This window comes from Mustela nigripes, chromosome 8, assembly GCF_022355385.1.
Source record: "Mustela nigripes isolate SB6536 chromosome 8, MUSNIG.SB6536, whole genome shotgun sequence".
NCBI lineage: Eukaryota > Metazoa > Chordata > Mammalia > Carnivora > Mustelidae > Mustela > Mustela nigripes.
Genome location: NC_081564.1, coordinates 64,886,435 through 64,910,750, shown reverse-complemented (window position 1 = coordinate 64,910,750; position 24,316 = coordinate 64,886,435). Strand labels below are relative to the sequence as shown.

Below are 24,316 nucleotides of genomic sequence, written 5' to 3'. Positions count from 1 at the left end.
CCTTCCTTGACCTCCTACCGCCCTTCCAGGTGCCCTCCAGTCCCCTCGCCTGCTTTACTTTTATGACGCTCGTCCCTACCTGACCCTATGTTGCATTTGTATTTCATGTGTTTCCTGTCCTGGAAGTCCTTGAGGGTGGGGGCTTTATCCGGAGGGGTCGACGCTGCATCCTGGCCTAAATGGGTACCTGGCACGTAGTAGTGGGTCAGAAACTCTTCGGTGAGCTGTCCCGAGGGGCCTGGCGTGGCGGTGGAGGTGTTGCACTGAGAGCAGTGTAATAAGGACTGAGCTGGGGGCTGTGGGCACTGCAGAGGGAGGGCGGGGAAGGCTCTGACGGATAAGCTGGTGGCAACCAGAGAGACACAGCGAGGAAGAGGGTCTCAGACAGAGACACCCCTCCAGGGAGAAAAGAGGACTGACTCACACCCTTTGTGCCAGAAGGGAGAGAAGTGCCTCAGAGGGAGCAGGGGTGATCAGTTGGGTGGGAGCTGAAGGAAGAGGAGGCCAGGCGGATCCGGCTGTGGCTGAGCCCCTGGGGGCCCCTGGGGGCAGCAGGGTGGTGAAGCAGGGCAGGAGCAGCGGACCACCACTGCTAGTTTGGACACCGGGAGGTGGGCTGGGTTTTAACAGGGGAGTTCTTCAGGGCTCCCTGGTCTGGTCCAGAAGGGAAGGCCACCACATGCGACCTCTTGCCGGGGCTGTCTAGATACTGAATCAGGGGCCCCGCAGAACCTCTGGCCGCAGGGGGGAGGAGGGGCAACCCCAGCTCCTGCCTGATGCCAGGAATGACGCTGCCCCAAAGTTCATACCTGGAGCAGATTAACCAAAGGACTATCAAGGTTGTGTTCGGAACGTTGGGCTTTCTTAGCTTCCAGCTCTGATAGTCACGTACCTCTGCAGATTCCCATGGACAGATGGGGAAATCGTGGCCCAGAGAGCCAGCATCTAGTCAGGGGTCCGAGCCAGCTCTCTTCACACCTTGGGAGGGGAGTGTCTCCTGGTACCTGTGACCTGCCATTGTTGACAGCTGAGCCCTTCTCGAGTCTCTCCTTTCCTGTTAGGGAAGACACGGCAGTCCTTTGAATTCTCAGGCTGCACTTTGCAGATTTTGATTTCTGTGCCTGTGCGCTGATGGGTGGCGTGCTGTCTTGGGATGGCAGCTCTCCTGGCTCTGAAGTCGCACTGAGCCCCCTGACGGGGAGGGGGCTGCTCGCTGAGAACTGTTCCCCGCACCCCATAACCGTAGCTTGTCAGAATCAGGGAGAGGGAGTGTACTGCAGTGACGGAAGGACAAGGATTCTGGGCTCCTAAAAGCTCTGGGTCCCCTTTCCAGTGCCCCTCTTTACTAGCTGAATGACTTTGGGCGGGTTGCTTTACCACTTGCTATCTGAGTCTTTGGTATAAAATGGGGGAAACAATGCCTACCTCATAGGGCTGTTGGGAGGATTAAACAAGACAAAATTAAGGAATCCAGTATCAGCCTGCCACAGACGGTTGTGCAGAGTGGGCACTGCACAAAGATACCCAGCCAACGGTCAGGCAGCTCACTCTCACTTGACAAGTCATGTGACTGCCTTGTGGCTTAATTCACCCAGAGAAAAAGGTACTTTATCCTAATTTGCACAGAGGTGTCATACCCTTTCCAGGTTCCTACACAGTGTGGAATAAATAAACCATTTTGTTGTCCCCTGAGATTCTGCACGAGGTTTGAGAGGAGCCCAGGGGTGCTGATTGCTGAGCTGGGGCTGCTTCCTTGCTTTCTGGGCTGGTGGAAGCTTTTGTAGGACATTGGGATCTCCCTGGGCTCCTGTTCTCTTGAACACCATCAGCACCTGGGGAGGAAGGGCAGTGTTAGGTAGGAAGCCGAATGCACGAACCTTATCTTGTACCAGCCAGTGGTGCCAGGGCTCAAAGTACCATGACCTCCAGGAAAGACCCCATGGCCCCGACAAAGCTCTGGAGGGGGTTCAGGCCAAAGGAGAGCCTGCTGAGGGGCAGGCTTGCAGAGAAAGTCTGGCAGGGATGCACATGGGGCCCTGGGCATGCTGCAATGAGGCCTCTTCCACCTGCAAACCCAGAGCCCAAGTCTGGGGAGGAGGAGGAGGACCATCGTGGTCACCTCTGCCATTGTCTTCTCACTTAGGGTAAGCTGTCACCCTCTGGTCAGGCAGCCAGGGCTGCCCTACCCCCCCCCCCCGAAGTCCCTGAGGGCACCGAGGAGGGGCAGGACAGACACAGCTTGGTGCCAGCCCCGGAGGTGGCTGCCGGAAGCCAAATGGCATCTGAGATGAGCTGGACTGCGGGGCTGACCGGCTGAGACTATTTATACCTTCGAGGTGCTAAATGTGCTGCGGGGCCCCTCCTCTCTGAGCCAGGCAGAGATCATCTTTCGAGAACTGGAAGAAGAGACAGTGACTAACTCACCTTGAGAGTTGAGAAGGTTGGAGAAACTGCTTTTCTCAGTCTTGTAGCAGGTTAAGGGGGAGCTTGAGCTGTGTCGAGGGAGAGCTAGGACTTCAATAAAAGGACATTTATTGGTGATTTCCAATAACACAAAAATCATAACCCCATTACAGAAAACATAAAAATACAGAGAAGTATTTTAAAAATTGATCATTGTCCCATTACTCAAAGAAACCCACCATTAGTGCCTTGTTGCGGCCCGTCCCTTTGCCCCACACATTCACATATGTACGTCCCATTCTTCTGGGACATTAGTTTTGTAACTTGCATTTTCCACTCAGCATTGTCCTGTGAGTATCTTCCCATGTTATTCCACAAAGAAACTGGAAGCCTCATTTTTGATGTCTACATAGAAGTCTGGGTCCAGGCCAAACACAGATTACCACGGCTTTTCCCAGAATGCCATGCTTGGGTGTCCCGTCAGAAGCAGAATGCGAGGGGACACTTGGCAGCCCTTGTTACAATCTCCTTTCCTTAAGTTCATTATCTTTAGACACAGGGATGGAGAAGTGCAGCCCAGAGAAGCAGAGCCCAGGCAAGAGCTATAATCTCCATTTTCAGCTGGGAAAACCAGGGCTTTCGCCCCAGGCAGGGAGTGGTTTTGATGGCTTGTTTTCAGGGTGGCTGGGCTTCGTTATAGTCGTGCGCGGTGAGACACACAGACGTGCAAGTCACTGGCAGGAAGGAAGAGGGTTTTGTAGTCATGCCCAGAAGCAGGAGGCACACCACACCAAACCCTGGGGAGCACCGGGAGGTGGGATCAGGAGCAGAGGGAGTGATGGAAAAAGTGGGCAAGAGCCTCTACTGTGGTTTCTCTGGAAGAAACAGGTGAGGCAGGTACACAGGCCTGGGAGTCGTCAGTCTGAATGATCTCAGCGGGCTCCGGGGCCTAAGGGGCTGTCTGTACCTGGCCCTGGGATGATCAGGGCAGGGGGAAAGCAGCCCCTATTGGGAAGTGGTGGGGGGTGTGTGTGTGAGCTCTGCACTGGTTTGTTTGCATAGGAAAGGTGCTCACAGGTGGTTCCTGTCTCCAGGAAACGGCTAGCCCTGGGTGGGGCCGGTCTTCCAGGGACAACAAGGTCCAGATGTTAAAGCCTCAGAAACACAGTTTATCCATGGAGTGTGCAGCAGAGAAGTGACCAGGGACATCCCCACGTCCAAGCGGAACGCAGCATGGGCTTCATCCCGCTGAGTGGCAGGGGAGGGGGTTTACTGATAGCAGTGGAAGGAGGATGCCAGCCTGTCCAGATGGCAGAGAAGCTTCCTGAGGTTACTCGTGCCTGACCCAGCTCTGCCATCAGCCAGCCGCAGGGCCATAAGTGGTCACTGATTCCCTGGAGACTCTTGCCCTTTGATGGCAAGAGAAAGGAGAAAGGAAGGACCGAGCATTTCTTGGGTGCTTGGTGTGTGCCAGGCACTATCCTGGGACTTTCCCCAAATTTCTCATCAATATCTTCTCTCAGCCCTGTTACACATGAATGGCACTTTTGTGTGTGTGGATGTGACAGATGAGGAAAGTAAGGCTCATAAACGTGGTGGGCCTGGGGTGGCTTATGAGGGGCAGGAAAGGAATGTGACCTCGTTCTGAAAGCCTGTCCACTGAGTGGGCACCAAACACACAATACGAGACCTTCTGGAATCACTGTACTGCCCAGTTCCCTGTAGGGGTAAGGTTGGGGATTGAGCAGGGAGGGAGACTGAGTGGAGTCTGGCAGAGGTGAGGAGGGAGCGCCTGATGGAGACCGTGGAGGGGCTGGCTCTGGCTGGTCTTTGCAAGTTTCTTCCTTGTCTTTGTGGATCATCATTCCACAGTTACATTCTGGTTTGGTTAGTGAGTGGGAAGCACTGAGGGATCATATTGTGTGCTGGGTGGGCCCTTGGCTATTATTTTAAGGAGGAGAAAGCAGAGGCCCAGAGAGGATAAGTGATTGACCCACATCACGTAGCTGGTTTAGAGGCGTAACAAAGATGTGTCTGCAAGACTTCTAGCCCCCCAAGACCAGTGGGGTAAGTTTCTCCTAACTAACTCCTGCACCATTTGAATCTGGAGCTTTTCTTAGTAGCAGCCTGAGATCATGGCTTCAGATGACCCAGTGGATTCCAAAGGACATAGTGCCAGTGGCTCTGGTTGCAAACGATGATCTTTGTGATAAGACACCAGACCTCACTTACAGTTGTGTGACTGGAAAATGATGTCAGTTACAGCCAAGGTCATGGACTTTTCTGGTGGCCTCATGCTGACCTCTTGTTCTTAATTATAGGTAGTCAAATCCATTGAGCTAGTGAAAGCGGAAGGGGATTTATTTAGGGGAAAGAATATAATATATAATAATAATAAATATATATTTATATATAAATATAATATGAGGGTGCTGCTACTACTGTAGTTTATATATAATAATAAATAATATCTAATAATAAATGTAATATATTTACATAAGAATATAATCATGAGGCTGCTGCTACCACTGCAATTTCCAAGAGATATGCCACCTCTGCCACATTCTGCACCAGCAAAACAGTGCCTGGAGCCTTGCTATTCTTCACCGATAACAACTCTGACTCAGTCTTATACAAATGCTTCTGATTGGTCAAACCTAAATGGCATCCATACCCTAGTTGCAAGGGAGTCTGGGAAATGTAGTTTTCCACTTCACAGCATCTGTAGTACAAAAGGTACAGAGGTAACAAAGACAGAGTCCTGTCTTTGAGATATTCACAACAGTTTGGAAGGGAAAACAGATACATAAACAGACTGTTAGAATACAATGTTAGTTGTTCTAATTAAGAGACAAAGTAAGAGGGACCCCAGGAGTGAGGGTCAGAGAAAAATCTCAGAGGTAGGGGCAGTTGAGCTGGGTACTGAAGGATAAATTTGGGTTTGCCAGATGAGAAAGACAGACAAAGGAATTCCAAAACATGGGGAAACAGGGAGAAAAAGGTGAGTATGATATTTTGGAAATCCACAATGCCTAGTTCTTATGAACTCCGCTTCATTTCTTTCACGACACAAGAATAAAGAGTCAATTTCATTTTGTCAGTAAGAGACAATTTGTTATATAAAATGTTATAATAATTTAATGGAGCACCTGAGTGGCTCAGTTGTTGGGTATCTGCCTTTGGCTCCAGTCGTGGTTCTGGGGTCCTAGGATTGAGCCCTGCATTGGGCTCCCTAGTTTACTGGAAGCCTGATTCTTCCTCTCTCACTCCCCCTGCTAGTGTTCCCTCTCTCACTGTGTTTCTCTTTGTTAAATCTATCTATCTATCCATCTATCATATGCATGTATGTGTATAATCATTCCCTGTACGGTATAATGATTATACACATACATGCGTATGATATATATATACACACACATACATATATAAATTAAAACTACTTAAGAACATAACTTTAACACTTAACTATTAAATTGTATGAAAGTTATGAACAAATATTTTAAAACATATTTAAAGTATTAAATATGATATGATCTATAGAAGTTATTTAAAATGCAGGTATTGTAAAAAGTCACTTTATTGGGTAAAATGCCTTTCTGTGTATAGAGCAGCACATCCAGGAGTTGGTACACAGAAATGAGGTGTGTGAGAACACATGGAAAATAACTGCTCCCACATGCCAGGAAGGTTTCTGGGACGTGCTGGAGGAATGACTTTATTCTAAATCCTGGGTCACGGCACACAGTGCCCAGGAGCAGCCCTGAGGCACCACTCCCACATCTGATTCTCCAGAGCTACCTGTCCCCAGGCCACTGACCCCACTTTTAGAGTGGCTTGACCCTGAAGGCTTCTCTGGTGTTGAGCTGTTCTGGGATCCGGCCCCCCAGCCTTTTCTGAGCAACTTCCGGACAGAGAGGCCACGAGGGCTGGCCCCATCCTGTCTCTGTGGCTGCGTTCAGCAGTGAACTGTGCTTAATGTCTGCAGGTGCTCTTTCTCCTCTGGGATTGTGGGAACTTCAGGTGTGAGAGGGGGCAGCTTTAAAGGTCTCCTCACCCAGTGACTGTGGGAGGCCACAGGGCCTTTTCAGGGGACACCAGCTGTCCTTACAGGTGAGTGGACAAGAGCAGCCTCGAGTCAACGTGCAGGCTCATGTCCCAGCTTTGCCACCTACCATCTACGTGGCTTTGGGCAACTGCAGAGCTCATTCCAGATGCATATGCCGACTGCTTTCCTCATAGGCTAGTTCGCAAGACAACAAGTGGGTGCATCCACGTCAAGCACTTGGTCCTAGGTTAGGGCTCAGCAAGCACTGGCTAGAATCGGCTTCTGTGTGGAGTTGCAGGAAGGACCCTGATGTGGCTCTGGCAGGCCTGGAGACAGCTGGTGTTGGGAAGGGCTTGGGCTTCCCTGTGGTGGGACCCAGCCCAAGCCTGGCCCCGTCCTCCTGTTTGTGGGACCTGAGCTCCATCTCCTTAGCCTCCACTTTTTCGGCTGTCAAATGGGGAGAAAGAAACGTCAGCCTCACCTAGTCACAGCGTGAGCTCGAGAGCCGGGTGAGCTACTGACAAGAGGAAAAAGCAGCAGATTTTCACTGTGTTTGTGTCCTGGGGGGAGGAGAAAGGGGCAGGAAAGGGCAGGACTCAAGTTGAAAGTCTGGGTCTCACCACCCCGACTCCCAGTGCCGCCTCCATCAGGCACCGATCACCGAAGCTAATGAGACCAGGCCCTGGGCATCCTCCCACTTCCCTTCCTTTTTGCAGCCAAATCTTCTTCTGAATGTCCTGATTTACTGAGATGAGTTCATGCTTTGTAAAGGGTTACACTCCTGCAGCAGTGGGGTGCTGGGAGTAACCAACCACCCCGAGATCAAGCCAGAGGGTCCCACCAGCCCTGGGGACCCCCTATGAGGTCATCTGCTGGGGTGGATCTGGTGTGCTCTATTAATTTGACCAGGATCGACTTGTCCCCATCAAGAGCCCCTTAGTCCCCCCAAAGTCTGCCTGGCTTCTTCATATAGTAACTTCTGTCCCTGTTGGTTCCTAGGTACTTTGAGTTTTACGAGGGCCCATTTGAATATAACTCCACAAGATGCCTGGAGCTGAGGCACGAAATCTTGGAAGTGAAGGTGCTGTCCATGTGAGTGTGGCCAGGACGGTGGGGGGAACGGGACATGTGGGATGGGGCAGGACCGGGGGAGGGGGCGTGGGATGGGGCAGGCGCCCCATAGAGCGAGAATGAGATCTCCTTCCCCCGGGCCTCTGGCACTTGGAGAGCAGGGATAATTGTGCATTTTATGAAAAAAGGCCAAGTTGACAAGGTCACCTCTGGTGACTCAGGGGATTCAGTCCCAGTCTCAATTACCAGGCTCTGTGAGGTCGTCCCTGGGCTCCTCCTGCATGGAAGCCAAAGAGAGCACAGGAGCATCTCACCCAAAATTCAGCGCTCCGAGCGGAGGGTTAAGCGGCGCTCTTTTGCTATCATCTTTCAACCTTTTATAGTCATTAAATTAAGTATTTTTAAAATTATTTCAATAATACAGCATTCAAATGGTACAAAAAGGCATAGAATAAAAACCCCCGTCTCACAGCCCCTCGGTTCCCCGCAGAGGCAGCACGGTGTCCTTGTGCACTCCCCCTGGGAATCTGCTTCAACCAGCACCTGTGCACAAACACCGAGCAGCACAACACCCATGGGTTTTTTACAACCTATAGGAGAAAAAGCACATTAGATGCAGCACATTTCAGTGTCTGTGGGTTTCCACCACCCTCCCCTCCCACGTGGGACTGCCACAAATTCACCACCCACTGAGAGGAATGTGCCGCGCTCGTCGTGATACTTGGTTTGAAGTAAAATTCGTGTGTATTTGAAAACATTTCTACCTGGATATGGAAAAGGACTATAGTTAATCTAGACTCCGGTGGCGTTGGGGGCTCTCGTGGGCCCGTGAGCCATCCCTGGGACCATGGTCCGTGGCCGACGGGTAGGAGACACCGGACCTTCTGCCATCTGACACAGTTTCTGTGTAGTGTGGGTCACAGACGGAGCATGCTCCTGGGGAGTTGTCAGACCTGGGATCTTAGCAGCTCTGCATCTTTATGCAAATTACTTAATCTCTCTGAGCCTTTCCTTACCTATAGAAATTAGGACACTGTTACCCAACTTTTAAAGGTCACCGCAGAGACTAGAAGAAGTAGCGTATGTGAGGGCAGATGGCCCCTCGGTCCACGTCCATAGTAGCACACGTAATAGGTGTTGCCTAAATGTTCATATGCCTCCCTCCCTTTTCTTCTGCTTCTGGAACCACTGCCAGCAGCAGCAGCTTTTCGGGGCTGTCTTTCAGAATCTGTACGTTTAATAGCTGCAGGAAAGCTCCCAGGATGTGTCCCCCTGGGCTTAGCTGCGTTATGGCCCCGGTACCAACTGAAGGTCTCTGTACCCTCTCCAGAGGTAAACGTGGGAGGCAGGTCCCCCTCCCATCAGCCCCAGCCAGCCTGGTCCCCGCCCTCATGGAGCTCCCAGCCCAGCAGGGAAGCAGACATTAATACTTGTTTACCCTAGGGAGACAAGGGGATGGCAGGGAACTGGACTTGGACTGGGGCGAGGAGGGGGTTGTCAGACAAAGCTCCTCTGAGGAAGGGATGCTGGCACTACCGTTGGAAGGGTGATAAGAGGTAAGTAGGCCAGGCAGGTTCCAGACTGAGGGAACAGTCTGTGCAAAGGCCCTGTGCCAGGAGAAAGCCCACTGTGTCCCCGGCTCTGAAGGGTCAGGGCAGCTTGAATACCAGCGTGAGAGGGGAGATGGGGCAGCCCTGTTGCTGGAGGGCCAGACCAGGGCCTGACCTGATGAGGCTTTGCAGTGTGGACCAGGATTCAGATTCTGTCCTTATCCGAGGGCCGCAGGAACCCATGGAAGGCTTTAAGCAGGTGGCAGTGGGGTGTGTGTGATGTGATCAGTGAGGAGTTGCCATTTAGTGGCAAACCAAGCGTGGCTGTCCACGCTTCAGGCATGAGTCAAATTCATCAGCTCCTCAGCAGAGACCCTTTGTCTTTTCCTGGAATTCAGAGACCTCAGGCCCTCAAAGAACTTTAGATCCCACAGCTGCAGAGGTGGGAAGCCTGAGATCAAGGTGCTGGCAGGGCTGGCTGCTGAAGCCTCTGCTTGGCTTGCCGATGGCCGTGTTCTCCCTCGGCCTTCGCGTGGACTGCCCTCTGTACCTGCCCGCGTCCTCATTTCCTTCTAACGAGGACATCGGTCAGACCGGATGTGGGCCCACCCTCATGGCCTCGTTTCAACGTAACCTCCACCTTTAAGACCTTGTCTCCAAAGGGTCACATTCTGAGATCTCAGAGGTCAGGATCGCAAATAAGAGTTTTGAAGGAGAGATGATTTGGACCCTGAGAGTCCCTATCCCAGCTTCCACCGTGCCCTGCATCACAACGTTATGGGGCGGGGTGCGGTGAGGAATCTTCCCACAGTCGGTGTCCACCTTTGTCCCTCATCAGGGATGTATGTCTGGTGCTCGCCTTGAACTCTTCTCTCTGCCTTGGGCCACCCGCTCTGGTTTCCTGAGCTGAGCTCCGTCCCAGCTGGTGACCCCTGGGCCCTGCACCACTCTGTCTCCTTCACATCCCTGTAGTCCCCAGATCCTGGGAGCCTGGGCCCGGTGGCCCTGGGGCTCTGAGAGGAAAGGCGGAGGCTGTTTGTGGGGCACGGGCATGAGGCTGTCTGTGCCTCCTTTCCTGGGTCAGCAAGCTGAGGTTCAGTGGGACCTCCAAGGCTGACATCAGAGAGCCCGGAGACCAGCCTCGGACTCGAATGGTCCTAGCATCATCCGGGTACCTGCGGGCCTCACTGGCCCGCGGCCATGCATGCTGCTCCCAGTGGAGACTCTGAGTCATTGGAGGAAGGTTAAGTCACCATATGGGCATGGAGGGGGCTGCACGGCTGGGCTGGGAGGCCCTTAAGGCGTAAGAATGACAGCTGGCATTTGGAGGCAACAGGGAGGCAACAGGGAGGGGTGGGATTCATCTGGGAATAATTCTGGTCCAAAATTGCTCCAAACGCTGGTAGAAACCAGTCAGCCGGCAAATTCCCACATGGAGAAGGCCTCAGTTCCGACGATGACAGAAGCAGGAGGAGTCACTCTGTGGTGATGTATTATGATGTGTCTTGTCACTAATACTTGTACAAATTATTTGTTTGAATGTAGTCATTCTAGAATCTCTTGGTTTTTGAGCCTGTTCCCACCCAGTGGGGCTGGTGCTTGGGGCATCACCCCAGGCCCTCTCCTGCTGCCCCTTCCCTATCTTTCTGCGGTGGCGGGGGGCCAGTGCTGCACCCAGGAACAGAGTCTGGGAGCCAGGGCCACCCAGGCTGGGGGCCCCTTCGTGCCCATGCATCTCGGAGTCCCCGAGTGTGCACGGGCTCAGGATGTGGCCGTGACACGAATGGGTGGGCGGGGCATGGACACGAGAGCTGGGTGGAGACAGAGGAGGCCAGTGGAGGAAAGGGGAAGAAAGAAGAAGAGAGACGGTCAGGATCGCCTCCTATCCTCACCATCTCTTGCACATGGTGGGAAAAATCAAGTAGGATAGAGAGGCTGGTGATAATAAGAAGCCACAGGCCCCTGCCCCATGCCTTCGCCCCCCACCCCCTCAGTCCTGATCCTTTCGACTCTGGCTGTTCCTTCTGGTCATTACCGCCACAGCTCTCAGTAACACACCCCTGCTGGTTGTTTCTTGACTTACCACGATGTGCACTGACGTCGGGTCTCGTTGGGTGTCGTTGGGTGAGGGTTCAGCCCCCTTACGATACCCCCCACCCCTACTGGGTTGGGGAGAATTGCTATTTTTAGTTCTTCCATCTCTAGATTGCCTGAGTAACTTGTTTCTGGTTCTGCCAAATACTGGCAGTATTTCTTGAGCCTGTACTTTGTAAGATGGGGTTTTTAAAATGATCCCTATGTTTTGGTTCCAGTCATCAGTGCATTTACCTTTAAAAGGTCAAGGCTGATAACGTTTACATTCTCTTGGTATCCATAATGAGCCTATTTTGGGGTTTGCTCTATAGGTTGACTCCAAGTTTTGAAGAACAGGAAATAGTTATTTTATGTCCTTTCTTGTGCATCCTCCCCCTCCCCCTTTTTTACTGGAGCATCAACTCATCATTTCCCCCTTGAACTCTTTGTCTCTGTTATGCCCTGTCTGGGGTTTCTGCCAGCCTCTCCTCCAATCAGACCTTCCCCTCAGGGTTTCTCTTTATCCTCGTGCTCCAGTGTGGACAGGCTGCTCTCTTGGTAGGCCACACGCTGTTGTCCAGGGAAATTCCCTTCCCTGCCTCTTAGCTGGGATTCACTCTTGTGGAAAACCCATAGCTTCTTCTTGTTTCTAACCATCTTCCAGTCTTTTCCCAATGATGGGTAGGAGGTCAGGTTTTGAGTTCTGTGTCTAAATGACTTAATTCTTCCCATATACCTGATTATTGGTTTGGTGGGGTTGGAATTTTGGGAGAAAACCATTCCCCCCACCGCCCCGAACGCTAAAGACTTCCCCCATCCCCTTCTAGCAACCAGAGTGATGAGAGCCTGATGCTTCTTTTTCCTTTAGAGGTGTCCTGTTTTCTTCTCTCTGCAGTGTTTCCAGATCCTACAGTTCTGAAATGTCTGGAGGGTGGGTTTCAGGACAGACACCTGTCGGACCGCTCCATCCGGGATTCATGTCCAGACTCTTGAATGTTCTTCTGGATTTTTAAAAATATTCCCTTCTCTCCATTCCTCTCTACTTCCTCTTTCCAGTCCTTCTAAGAGTCGCACCCCCGACTTTCTGGATCGCTCGTGTAGCATTCCCTGTCCGATGTCCTCTTTTCTGTCTCTGCCCATTGTTTCCACTTCCTGAGAAAAGTCCTTGACTTCATTTTCCAGCTCTTTGAGCGAACTTACCCCTACCCAGAGCTCTTTCTTTGTCCTCAGAGCTATCTATTCCTATCTTTAAGGGTGTCATGTCTTCTAGGCTCTCTAGAGACACTAAGTAGACTCTTTTAAAGTTGTATTTTGTTCCTCCACTATTTTTCTCTTTGGATATTTTAACTGATGGTTTCTCTTCATCTGGTTCCTTCCGGTTGACCAGGTGACCCTTGCTCATCGGATTCATATTTGCATTTAGAACAACAAAAAGCTGAAGAGCAGGCCTTCCTCAAGAGTCCTTGTTGGAGACACTACTCTTTTTGCTGTTATGCTGTCCAGATCTTTTCATTGAAAATGATAATTTGTTTTTGTTTTTATTTTTTGGTAGGAACTGACAGTCTGATTCAGCCCCTCCCCTCCCTCTGCTGGACACTGACTATTTGGCTGCTGTGGTTTGAAGGTTCTGGATACAGACTTACAACTGATGCTCATTTTCAGCACCATGCCCCATCCGCACCCTCCACCCTCTTTAAAAGTGTTCCCTGGGGTTGAACACTGTTTCTGGGCCATGTCACCCCTCCATATGTCCCCCCTCCTCCTTGCGCACACTTGTCAAGTTCTCTCTTCCTCTGGACTTCCCTGTCCCCATCAATCTATTCTAGGTCTATATAACATTTTTGTTCCTCTTCTGGATTTTCAGTGGTGTGTGCAGAGAAAGGAGATCAGAGCCTGAGATCAACCCTTCATTTTTAAAGGAAAGGCAATCTCCACATTTGCAAAGCTATTATCTCATTTGATCTTTCTGAGAACCCTGGAGATTAACAGGACAGAGGTTGTTATATTGGTTGTACAGATAAAGCACCCAAGTCTCAGAGACATTCAATGACTTGTCCAAGGCCACCCTGCAAGTCGGGGATGGAGCCAGGATTCAAGGTTGGGCGTTCAGGCCCCAGCTTTGGTCCAGTGTGTGACAGGTATTGGAGGCACAGAGAATGGGACCCAGATGCTGGTAAGACTTGGACCTGGGACCCCAGCCCACAGTCCTGTGAGGACTGTTTCCACGTGGTGTCTGAGGCATTGGCCATGTCGGGTGCTGCTCTAGGGACCTGGGGGTTGTGGAAAGCAGGGGAGGGAAGCCGTGGGGGAGGCAGGGGTGGGCTGTGTAATGCCTCTCCTCCGATGTCACATTAGCCTGAGAGGGGCAGGCTGCAGTGAGAGGTTTGTGGAAGCCAGAAAGAAGGCATCAGCCTGGAAAGAAGAGGGGTTCCTTCCAGCTCCTTAAAGTGGCCAACTAAGATCCTGCCCCAGTGTGTTTGTACTCACTTTTCTCTTTGCCTGGACTGCTCCTTCCCCAGGTGTTTGCATGGCTCCCTCCTAATCGTTTCAGTTCTTTGTGCCAAGGTCTCTTCAGGGAAGCCCCCCCCTGACTAGCCCTTCTGAAACAGTCACTTTTTGCTTCATTTACCTTGCTTCATTTTTCTTCAGAGCCCTTGCCTCTCCCAGACATGGCATTATTATCTGTTTTCTTTCTCTCAGTTGGGGTAAGAACCCTTGAACTGAGATCTGCCCTTTGAGCCCATTCTTAAGCGTATAATCCAGTATTGTTAAATGTTGCACGAAGTTGTACAGCAGATTTCTAGCCCATGTTCACCTCCTCAACCTGAAGCTCTAGACCCGTGGGGTGGCAGGCAGCTCACCCTTTCTCCTTCCCAAAGCCTCCAGCAACCACCATTCTACTTCCTGTTTCTCAGAGATCGACTGTGTAGATGCCCCATGGGCGGACTCACGCCATATACATCGTTCTGTGACTGCCTTATGGCACGCGGCACGAGGTCCGCTGCCTTCGTCCAGCTTGTCACCTGTGGCAGATTTCCTGCCTGTGAAAGGCTGAAGAATATTCCGTTGTGTGTCCGTAACACATTCTTTTTACACATCGGGGGACATTGAGCTGGTTTCCATTCCCTGCTTACTACCAAGTAGTCCCACCGTGAATAGGGAGCGTCCTGAGCTCTTTCCCATCCTGACAGCAAGTCCTATGAATATAGACACAGACGTGGAGCGGATGGGTCATATGGTAGCTCTATTTTTAATTTTTGGAGGAACCTCCATGCTGCCTCCCGTGCTGGCTGTACCGGCATGCGTTCCCACCAGCACTGTCCCAGGCTTCCCTTTTCTCCACGTCCCCGTTACGGCGCTGGCGATCATTTTTTGTTTTCTCGCTGTTAGCCATCCTAACAGGTGTGAGGGGATGGCTCGTTGCGCTTTCGATTAGCCTTTCCCTGATGGTGAGTGATATTGAACGCCTTCTCATGTGCCTGTTGGTTGTCTGGATGTCTTCTTTGGAAAAATGTCTGTTGAAGTCTTCTGCCCATCTTAAAATCGGCTTATTTGGTTTTTGTTATTGAATTGTAAGAGCCCCTTATCTATTTTGAGGTTTAACCCCATATCAGATACATGGTCTGCAAATACTTTCTGCCGTTCTTTAAGTTGACTTTTCACTCTGCTGTGGTCCTTTGCTGTAGTCTGACACAGTCCTGCTTTTGTCTTTTGTGCTCTTGTTGTCCTATGCATGCATACCTGTTTTCCATTTGCCTCCTTTCTAGTATTTAAAGTCCATGGGAACAGCGAATGGTTTTGTTCCCTGCTCTAGCCCCAGTTCCTGCCATATAGAGGAGTTCAACCAGTAATTACAGACTCTATTTGAACTCAGACTTATGGTTTTATTCACTAATTTATTGATAGGCTCAGTGCCTATGTCCCACACATCCGCCATGTGCCTTACCGCTGGATTTATGGGGGTGAACTCGGGCACCACCCCCTGCCCCTGCAGTATTTACTTTCTTGTGGGAAGGATCAGGAGTGGGTAGGAACGGGTTATGGGTTTTACAAAAGGGGAAATCCAGGGGATGGTGAGTGAGCGTCATCAAGATGGTGCTGTTTGACCATAAAAATAGTTTACCTGTCTCGGGGAATTTCTGTGCACACTTCCCAAGCCTAGCCCTTTATTGCATCACTTTATTTAATAATCTTAACAAATCTGGGACTGTGAATGATAATCTATTATTATGTTCATTATAAAGATGAAGCTTTGAGAGGTCAATTATCTGTCTGAGGTCCCATAGTTAGGAAGTATCTGAACTTGGTCTGGGATCCAGCTCCTCTTCTGGCTCCAAAATCCATGCACTTGGCCACTCTCCTATATGACTCTTCCTGCAGTCACCCTTCTCCACACCAGTCATGTGTGCGTTGCATCTGTGGGGGAGGTTTGCCCTGTTGGGGAGCAACTGTTTCCCCTCCAGCTAAACACAGGGGACCCAGCTCTGCAGAATGAGCCTGGTTTTTACTTCACACCGAAGTGAGTATTTGCCCTATTTTGTGAACCAAAGACCTCTTCAGGCAGCCAATGAAAGCTTCAGATTCTCCCCCATGATAGCACATGGGCAGACAGACTGGGGATTTTGTCTGTAATTCGGAGCATTCCTGAGTTTCCCTAAGATTGATGGCTCCGTGGACGAAGTTGGTGTTGAGGCTGCCGGCTCGGCGTTGGCTGGTTTGCAGGTGGCAAGCGGGCTTGCGGGAGAGCAGTTGGCTCTGTCTAGGAATGAGCAGGACCCCAGATGCTGGGGCACCCAGCATACCCCAAATAAGAAAACAGAGCTCAAGTAAAGGTCCACACCAGGATTCGGCACCTGGGGAGCAGGAAGGGAGGCTTGGGAATGCTGACACTGTCCAGCCTGGCCCTTATTGGTGCTCTTCTGTCCTCCACTCCCCAAGGGTGAAGCAGTCGGAGCTGTTCGACAGATGGAAGAGCCTGCAGATGTGCAGATGGGCGATGAATATCTCGGAAGCCAACCAGTTCAAGTATCTGTGATTTGTCTGCCCTTCCCAGCCCTTCCACGTTCTCCTTCTGCAGCCCCGTCCCGCAGGGCCCCAGCCTGGGCTCATCTTCCCCAGAGCTGGCCCCGGCTGGGCTTTGGGATCTGGGCCATGGGGAGGTTCTGATTCCGTGCCCAGGCTGAGGTGGGCACCTTGCTGGCTGCTGTCCCCCACATGACAGCCCTTGGGCCCCACAGCAGCCTCGGAGCTATTGTCTCCTGACAGCCCATCACAGAACCATGCTGGGCTCCTCGGCCCAAGGCCTGCTGCAGATTCGTCTCTTTTCTAACCCAAAGCAATAGATTATCAGCTCCCAGAGAGGCGAGAGCCCTAGCTTAAGGTTCTCCTCTCTGGGGGAGCTAAGCAGCTGGCTGATGTCCACAAATTCCTTTTGATCGTAGGGTTCTCTCCTTCGCTGAACTTCTGGGAGTTCACGGTATTGTTTCAGTGCAAGACAAAGCTCACGGAATGGAATTGGGGGGAGCTGAGGAACGTGGGCAGGAACCAGTTGCGGGCAAGTCAGGCGGCAGTTCCCACGTACCCAGGAGCCATGGGCTCGCGGCCCACCTACCCGGGAGGCTTCGAGAAGCAAATGACACTCAGCATTTTGTCTTTAACTTAAAAGTCATTTGTTCCAGTTTGCCCCCATTCCAGGCCCTGTCTAGAGACCGAGTTGTAGCTTTAAGTGGCACGTTTTTAGAAATGTGGATGTTTAACGTGGTAATCCCTCAAGAACAGATGCTGGCAGCGTCGCCCCAGAGGTCTCAGTGAGACTGTGGGTTCCTGTCCGAGGCCGTGTAGGTGTTTTGCTGACCCCCTCCCTCCCCCAATGCTCCCCATCATAAAAGTCAAACATGAACTTCAGCCCAGTGCTGGGAGGAGGGAATGGGTCCAAGACCTGTGCGGCAGGTGCCCCCCCCCCACCCAAAATCTGCCACTTAGCAAGGAGTGCCACGGTGGGCACTGCACTGACCAGGCAGCTCATCAACACCCTGCCTAGCGGAGGTCAGGGAGATGTGAAAGGGTGTCTTCTTGGCTGAGAGCTGAGTGCAGCACGGAAGACTCCTTGGTGGGATCCTCATGTCTAAGGAAATAATGAAACAACAGGAAGATGATTGACAGAAAAACAAGGATCCCTTCAGCAGGGATCAGTCAGCAGGATCCCGGGGAGAGGCTCCAGGGGAGCCCACACCCTTCTGGGGCGTGGGGAAGTAGTTTCAGGTGTGGGGAAGGGAGAGGCCATCAGGCCTTGCTAGGCTCTAAATGGAAAAACTTCAAGGTTGCCTCCCTTTGCTCTTGTCACAGGCTCATTGAACCATGATGCGATTCTTCACTTAGACTTGTAAGAGCCTAGCACAGTGAAATGCGCAGCTTAGGAGGGGTGTGCTAGAAGATGGACATGAGTTTTCCAGTTGTAGGAGAGGGGTCCTGTAACTTACTGCCTACAAATAGAAACATTGGCCTTCCGGTTTATATATCAGTCACTTGTGAGCTTGGTTAATGGGAGACAGTCCCCCCTCTTCCCCCTCAATGAAGTACTCTCCAGCAGCCTGACAAGACTGAGTTTCTGGACCAGCAAAACTAAATACTGACCTATGGCCTCCACCTGGCCAGTCATCTGGCCTCCAGTCTGGGAGGCCTTAGTCACATTCTGAAACTCAACACTGTACAGTAAAGTCCTCTCTCTGTGACCAGCAGCCTGCTGAGCTCCCCAGTGAAATCCTTGCAAGAGAGAAAGTCATAAAAAATAATTTTATAACCTTCCTGGCTTTGGCAACCTACAGTCACAGAATTACAGAGGGTCAGAGGTGGAAGGGCCAAGGCTGAATTCTTTTTTTTTTTTTTTTTAAGATTTTATTTATTATTTGACAGAGAAAGACACAGAGAGAGAGAGGGAACACAAGCAGGAGGAGTGGGAGAGGGAGAAGCAGGTTCCCCACTGAGCAGGGAACCCAATGCAGGGCTCGATCCCAGGACCCTGGGATCATGAGCTGAACCAAAGACAGACGCTTAACGACTAAGTCACCCAGGTGCCCCACAAGGCTGTATTCTATAGACAAAGAGGCTGAGGTCTGGTCTGGGGAAGACCCCTGCCTCGGGCCCCACTCGGGCAGAACAGAAACTAGAACAGAAGCCTCTTGACAGCGGCGTGGCAACCCCATGTTTCCATCCCAGACCTTGAGGGGAAGCTTCCAGAAAGTTCTTCCTCAAACATTGTTGGTGGTCATCATCCCAGCTCCTTGGGGAAGGTGTCCCATCCCTCCTGGGACCACCTAGGTGCTGCATGGGACCGTACCTAGAGCTAGTGCTGGGGGAGGAGGCCAGCGTGGACACGGCACCTCACTGTTGCTTCCGGAGGAAATGGAGCCTTGTGGGTTCAGAGCCCCATGTGAAAGAGCAGCAGCTGGCCTGCTCCCTTAGGTCTAGCCCTTGGGCAGCCGGTGGGGAGAGCTTTGGGCCCCTAGGGCAGGGGGAGGGATGGCCCAGGGCTGGACCCCTCACCAGACCTTGGAGAGGGAGTGACCAGGGGGAGCACTGGCTGCGGCCCGAGGGATGACAGATGACTCCACCCTCTCCCGCCAGGCCGGCCCCCGGTCGGCCTCAGCAGCCACCTTCTCCCTAGGAGCCTTTATCTTTTTACTCTTTAGTTTTGTGATGCCTGCTTGCATCATCTGAGCTTTACGCCTTCTGTAGCTTGTTTGGTTTTTTTTTTGTGAGGGAAAGCCAGGGGCTCTTATTTATTATTTATTTATTTATCTAATTTTTATTTATTTATTTATTTATTTATTTATATTATTTACTTATTTACTATTTATTTTTAGAAACAGTGAACTCCTGAGAACCTGTTTTGGAAGTCAGTCAGACTCCTCTCTCCACAGGCACCAGCCCACCACCCCTCTCTCTGACCACCCCCCTTCCTAAGACACTTTCTAAATGATTGAAATTGATCATTTTTTTCTTGGGTTTCTGCCCCCATGAGATGGGGTAAATGCCTTGTTTACAGTCTGATCAGGGCCAGGGGCCCGAGGATGAGCTCGGTACCCCCAGATTTCCATCGAGGCTGGAGAAACAGCATTTCCAGCGAGTAGCAGAATGCCCAGTGGACCTTGACGAGCGCCTGAGGCGTGACTCAGCCCAGGGCTGGCCAGCAGCTGGCTGTCCACACTCATGTGACTAACACCAGGCAGGGTCCACTGGCAGGGTCCCTGCCATCAAGGGGCTTTGGTTCGGGTGGGGAGAGAGACTGTAGGTGGTGAAGTGGGTGGTATCGGTCTGTGCTCCAGGTCTTCGGAGGCTGGTGAGGTCGGTGGGGTGGGCAGCCGGGAGCTCTCAGGGAGCAAGGCCAGCGTGAGGAGAGGAGGAAAGGCCCAGGCATTGGGAGGCGTGTCGAAGGCAGGGGAACAGCGTGAGCAGAGGTGTGGGGAGGGGGGTGAGTGCGGGAAGGTGTGGGTGGGGGCTTCCTGGCCATCTTGAGGGGCCTGAGTTCCATGACCCCCCATTTTCCAGAGGCTTGGCTCTGCCCCGTGTCACCTCTTTCCCGCTCTGTCTCCTGCCTGGCAGGTCCACTCTGTCCAGGTGCTGCAATGCTCCCTCCTTCCTCTTCACCACCCAGAAGAACACTCCCCTGGGGACAAAGCTCAAGTACGAAGTGGACACCAGTGGCATCTACCACATCAACCAGGAGATCTTCCGCATGTTTCCCAAGGTGCCGCTTTGGGCAGGGCCGCCTGGGCGGGGCAAAGGGGCAACCCCACGTGGCCCTAAGTGGCTCTGCCCACAGGGTATGGCATCCACCTGCTGGGCCCTCTGCACCCACCGTCCTGGCTCTGGTAGGCTCTTGGTAGACCATCCGAGCACGGTGAATGCCAACTGGCTACTCTTTGAGTGACTCAGGCAGGAGAGTGCTTGTCAAATTTTGGTTATTGCCTTGCTTGCCGAGGACAGCCTGAAGTTATCTGGGAGGGTGATTAAGCATTTTTCCCCGCATGAGAGGCAGGAGCAGGAGCAAAAACATTCATGCAAAGGTTGTGTGCCCAAGAAATCACAGACCAGTAGAAAGCAAAGCAAGAAAGACTGATCTCATGTTGGCTGACCTTGGGCACTTATGGTATCTTCCAAGGTCTCAGTCTCCCTGTCCCTGGGCTAGGAACAGGTGTGGCAGAAAAATCTCACTTAAACAAGGTAGATGTTAATTGTTCTCCTTTCCATAAAAGAAATCTGGATGTAGGCTGTTCTTCAAAGCTAGGACAGTGACTCCCTGGTCAGCGGGGGGCCCCAGGGTAAGTGATCCCCCTGCATGAATGGAATGTGTCCCTGAAGGCTCGACATATGCACTCTGTTGGGGCCTGACCGCGGCCTCAGACTCTCCGAGCAGGGGCCCTGTAACCTGCATTTTCAGTTCACGCTGATGGTTACCCTCTAAAGAGGAGGAAGATTTCGCTGGATGTCTATATAAGCACCTTCTGGAGAGCGCTGGGTCCAGAGCAGGACTTAATGGGTCCAGAGTGTAGACATGCTGAATGGGGGCATATTCAGGTCTTTCCAGATGGAATCTGAGGGTCTGGGCTGCCCTGCTTCCACAGAAGGGCTCATAAACCACAGCCAGGGCTCCCTGCGTTCTGGTGCTTGCACAGAGGGCACAGATAACATTGGGCCTTGTGGGGGCAGCGGTGGTGGAGGAGGTGGAGGAGGGGACATGTCACACAGACTCTCCCCCATCACAGCGCTGGAGGATGATGGATACAAGCCACCTTTACGAGGTGGGTCTTGCGAGGCCCGGGACAGGAAGCGGGGGACAGCAAGTGGATTTGTTTCTCCTGCGGGCGGTTATGACATACGGGTCCATGGAGGGCCATGGGTTTAGACTGCCGAGTCCCGGGGAATTAGAGCAGGGCTGCCAAACGCTCTCTGGAAAGGGCCAGAGAGTAAACATTGTAAGCTTTGCCGGCCATATGTTCTCTGTCACCACTGTTCTCCTTTATGGCAGCAGCACGAAGCCCCCACAGACCTTCGTAAGCCAACGAGCATGGCTGGGTTTCAGGAACACTCTAGCTCCTATTAGGCACTGAAATGGGAACTTCATCTAATTTTTACACGTCCCAGATCTTGTTTTGATCCCCGCCCCCCCCCCAACCACTTACAAAGATAAAATCCACGTTTAGCTTGTGGGGTATACAGAAACAGGCAGGTCTGACGTGGCCCACTGGCCATAATGAACCCCTCTCCCTCCCAGATTCAGAGCCTGTGATATAGCAGTATTGCCTCAGGGTTAAGTCTTTCTTCAGGTTTGTATAAAATACAGCTTCTCGGGCTCCTGCCCCCACCCTGGGGATTCTGATTCCATGGTTCTGGGATGGAGCCCAGGAATTTCTATTTTCAGAAAGTACTCCAGGTTGTTTTTGATGTACAGAAGTTTGGGAAGCACTGACATAGAACATAAAGGTCTCTATCTCTCCAAAGATAACTTTGGTTTTTTTCCTTTCCCTGGTAGAAGTCAGACAGTGCAGTTTCCCCCACTGGCTCTGAGATACCCTTGTTCCCCCTCTTGGCTTCTGGGCCCGTCTCTCCAGGGAAAATGGGCCTGGCAGGAAAGCTTCCCACAGACGGATGCAGCCTCTCCTGCAGACCTAGACTCCTTCCTGGTCCACTGTGGTGTGATTTTCTATGACCCCACCTGACATTGGGCCCCACTGGAAGTCCAAGGTGCCGCTAGGCTACTGTTGTTCAGGGCTGGCCAGCTGCGAGTGTGCTAGTGGGGGAGCTGCCCTGCAGGCTCCTGGGCAGGGGCGAGCTTTGGGGCTTCGTGACAGTGTTAGGAGCCTGGTCCCCATGCAGAGGGACCTCTGGGTCAAGCACCGCACTGGGTAGGCTTTTCATTTACACCAGTGGTTTTTAACCGTGGGGGACCCTTGGCAGTGTTTGGAGACAGTTTGTTTGTCAAGATGGGGAGTTACCCTTGACCTCTAAGGGGGAGAGGCCAGGGATGCTGCTAAACATTCTGCAGCTCCAGGTCAGTCCCTCACAACGAGGAATGATCTGGTTCCAAATGTCAACAAGCACCAAGTTGAGACACTCTGCTCTACACCATCGCATTGAAAAGTGTGACACTTGCATGTTATTATCCGAATTTTCAGATGGAAAATCTGAGTTCCTGAGAACTCAGAACACTTGTCCATAGCTCCTTCATCTCATGCTGGGACAAAATCAGAGCTGGCCTTGGGGCTTTTGCCTCAGGTACCCAATCCTGGCTGGCCCTAGACTTTTCTGGTTTGACCCAAGCAAATTCCTGTATTGCATGCAAAGCTCCCCGGTCATGGGCAAGCTGGGGTGGTTGGTCACCCTACCCTTGACTCTGGCTCTGTGCTTCTGTCTGTGCCATGCGTGTGGCTGCTGGGCTCCATCTGCCTCTGGTTGCCCAGGAGGGGTTTATGACCTAGAGCAGGGACGTGACAGAACCAGGACACTTTACCGTCAGGCCAGCCAACGTTTGCTTTTTCCTGCCAACTTGTCTGTGGTCCCCTGGAGGGCGTGTCCCTGGAGCCGTTGTGGGCAGCCAGAGCCCAGACCAAAGTAACCCCAGCAGTCAGGGCATGACAAGGTCAAATTGCTGTGAGATCGTTACTCCCAGGGCTCCTGAGAGTGCCACTGTCACTCAGGGTGAGACCCAGGCTCTCCCGCCCTCAGAGCCCTTTTTCTGCCGAGCTTTGAGGTGTTCTAGGCCCTTACTGCTTCCCGGTGGCGGCCTGGCTTCCTCAGCCCTTGATCTCTAGTCCCTGCTGCTGCATCGGTCCCAGTCTCTTTGTGTCCCAGGCTTGCGTCCTCCCTGTATACCTGGCCCTGAGCTGAAAGGGGGGAGGGTCGGGTTTAGGCCCCTGTCCCTGTCTCTGCTGCTGTCATCCCCCAGCAACATCTGCATAAACCAATAAAATATGCATCTGGGAAGTCCTACAGAAGATGAACTTCCAAGCATCGGGAAAACCAAAAGCAAGCAGGACTGGCCATCACCTATACTTTCTTTCGGGAAACCTGAGGTATCCCAGGGCTGGTTGAAAAGGCAGTGGAGACCTGGCTTCTCCTCCACCTTATTTGTAATTGCCAGGGGGCCTGGGAACAAGTGTCCTGACCTCTCTTCTCATCTGCAAAGTGCGATAATCACTTTCCCCCCATAGTCGCTGCCAGGCTGGCTGGGCACGCGGCCATGGGTACAGGGGTGAGGGCAGTGGGAGAAGGCAGGCAGGGTGTCGCCTCTGACAGCTGTGCATCTGTCTCCCCCAGGATATGCCCTACTACCGGTCTCAGTTTAAGAAGTGTGCAGTGGTGGGCAATGGGGGGATCCTGAAGAACAGCCGCTGTGGGAGGGAGATCAACAGTGCTGACTTTGTCTTCCGGTAAGAGAATCCCCCTGGCTCTGCACCTGCTACCGGCTTGGTGCTCCCACTCTCTGCTCTTTCCTCTGTTGGCACCCCCCCCCGTCCTTCAGCTGATCGGTCCCCGCTCCCCACTCCTGCACACCATTACAGTCTACCTTCTCCAGTCCTGTCGCTCAGGGCCAATGGCTGAAACTCAGGGCCTCAGTCTCCATATCTGCAGAATGGGAGGCGCCTGAAGAGCCTGGCAGGTGTGAGGACACTGAACACTCCCGGAGGCCGGGCAGATCTGCTGGAGAGGCCATCTGGGCGGCTACCTCCCTGGCTGAATTCTATCTTCCAAAAGCAGTGCTTGGAACCCGTGCAGCCTTGTGGCTGACACCACTGCTGGCTTTGCCCTGGCTTTAAGCTGGAGACTGGTCCTTGTATTTTCTCCTTCCTTAGCTAGAGCCCTCTCATCTCTGTGGTGATCCTCACTTTAGGATCAAGAAGATGGGTTGAAAATAAAGCTTAAAGCAAAGGGACTGGGATCGAGGCTCTAGTGGGGTCTCACGGGTCAGGGATCTATAATCACGGTGCCGTTCAGAGTGGGAGGGGGAAGGAGTTAAACTTTCCCCTCTATGCACAGGCTACCAAGATTCCAGCCTGCTGGCTGCCTGGGCACTGCTCTGCCCAGGCACTGCTCTGCCCGTGGGAGCACCATCTTGCCTTCCCCACACCCTCGCACTGCCCACGCTCCAGCTCCCTCTGGAAGGAGTGAGTGAGCA

At 52.3% G+C, this 24,316-nt stretch overlaps 1 protein-coding gene across 3 annotated transcripts in view; it reads left to right on the top strand.

Annotated features, from left to right (window-relative positions):
• The window catches only part of ST8SIA5 (ST8 alpha-N-acetyl-neuraminide alpha-2,8-sialyltransferase 5), a 61,060-nt gene that overhangs the window by 24,245 nt on the left and 12,499 nt on the right, over nucleotides 1-24,316 (top strand). For all 3 annotated transcript variants that reach the window (XR_009406001.1, XM_059409592.1, XM_059409591.1), the window contains 4 exons: nucleotides 7,448-7,540; nucleotides 16,081-16,167; nucleotides 19,744-19,888; nucleotides 23,458-23,570. Coding sequence is in view for 2 of the 3 variants with exons in the window: in XM_059409592.1 (XP_059265575.1) it covers nucleotides 7,448-7,540; nucleotides 16,081-16,167; nucleotides 19,744-19,888; nucleotides 23,458-23,570 (438 nt within the window). In the remaining variant the exon portion in view is untranslated. The remainder of the gene's footprint in view (nucleotides 1-7,447; nucleotides 7,541-16,080; nucleotides 16,168-19,743; nucleotides 19,889-23,457; nucleotides 23,571-24,316) is intronic.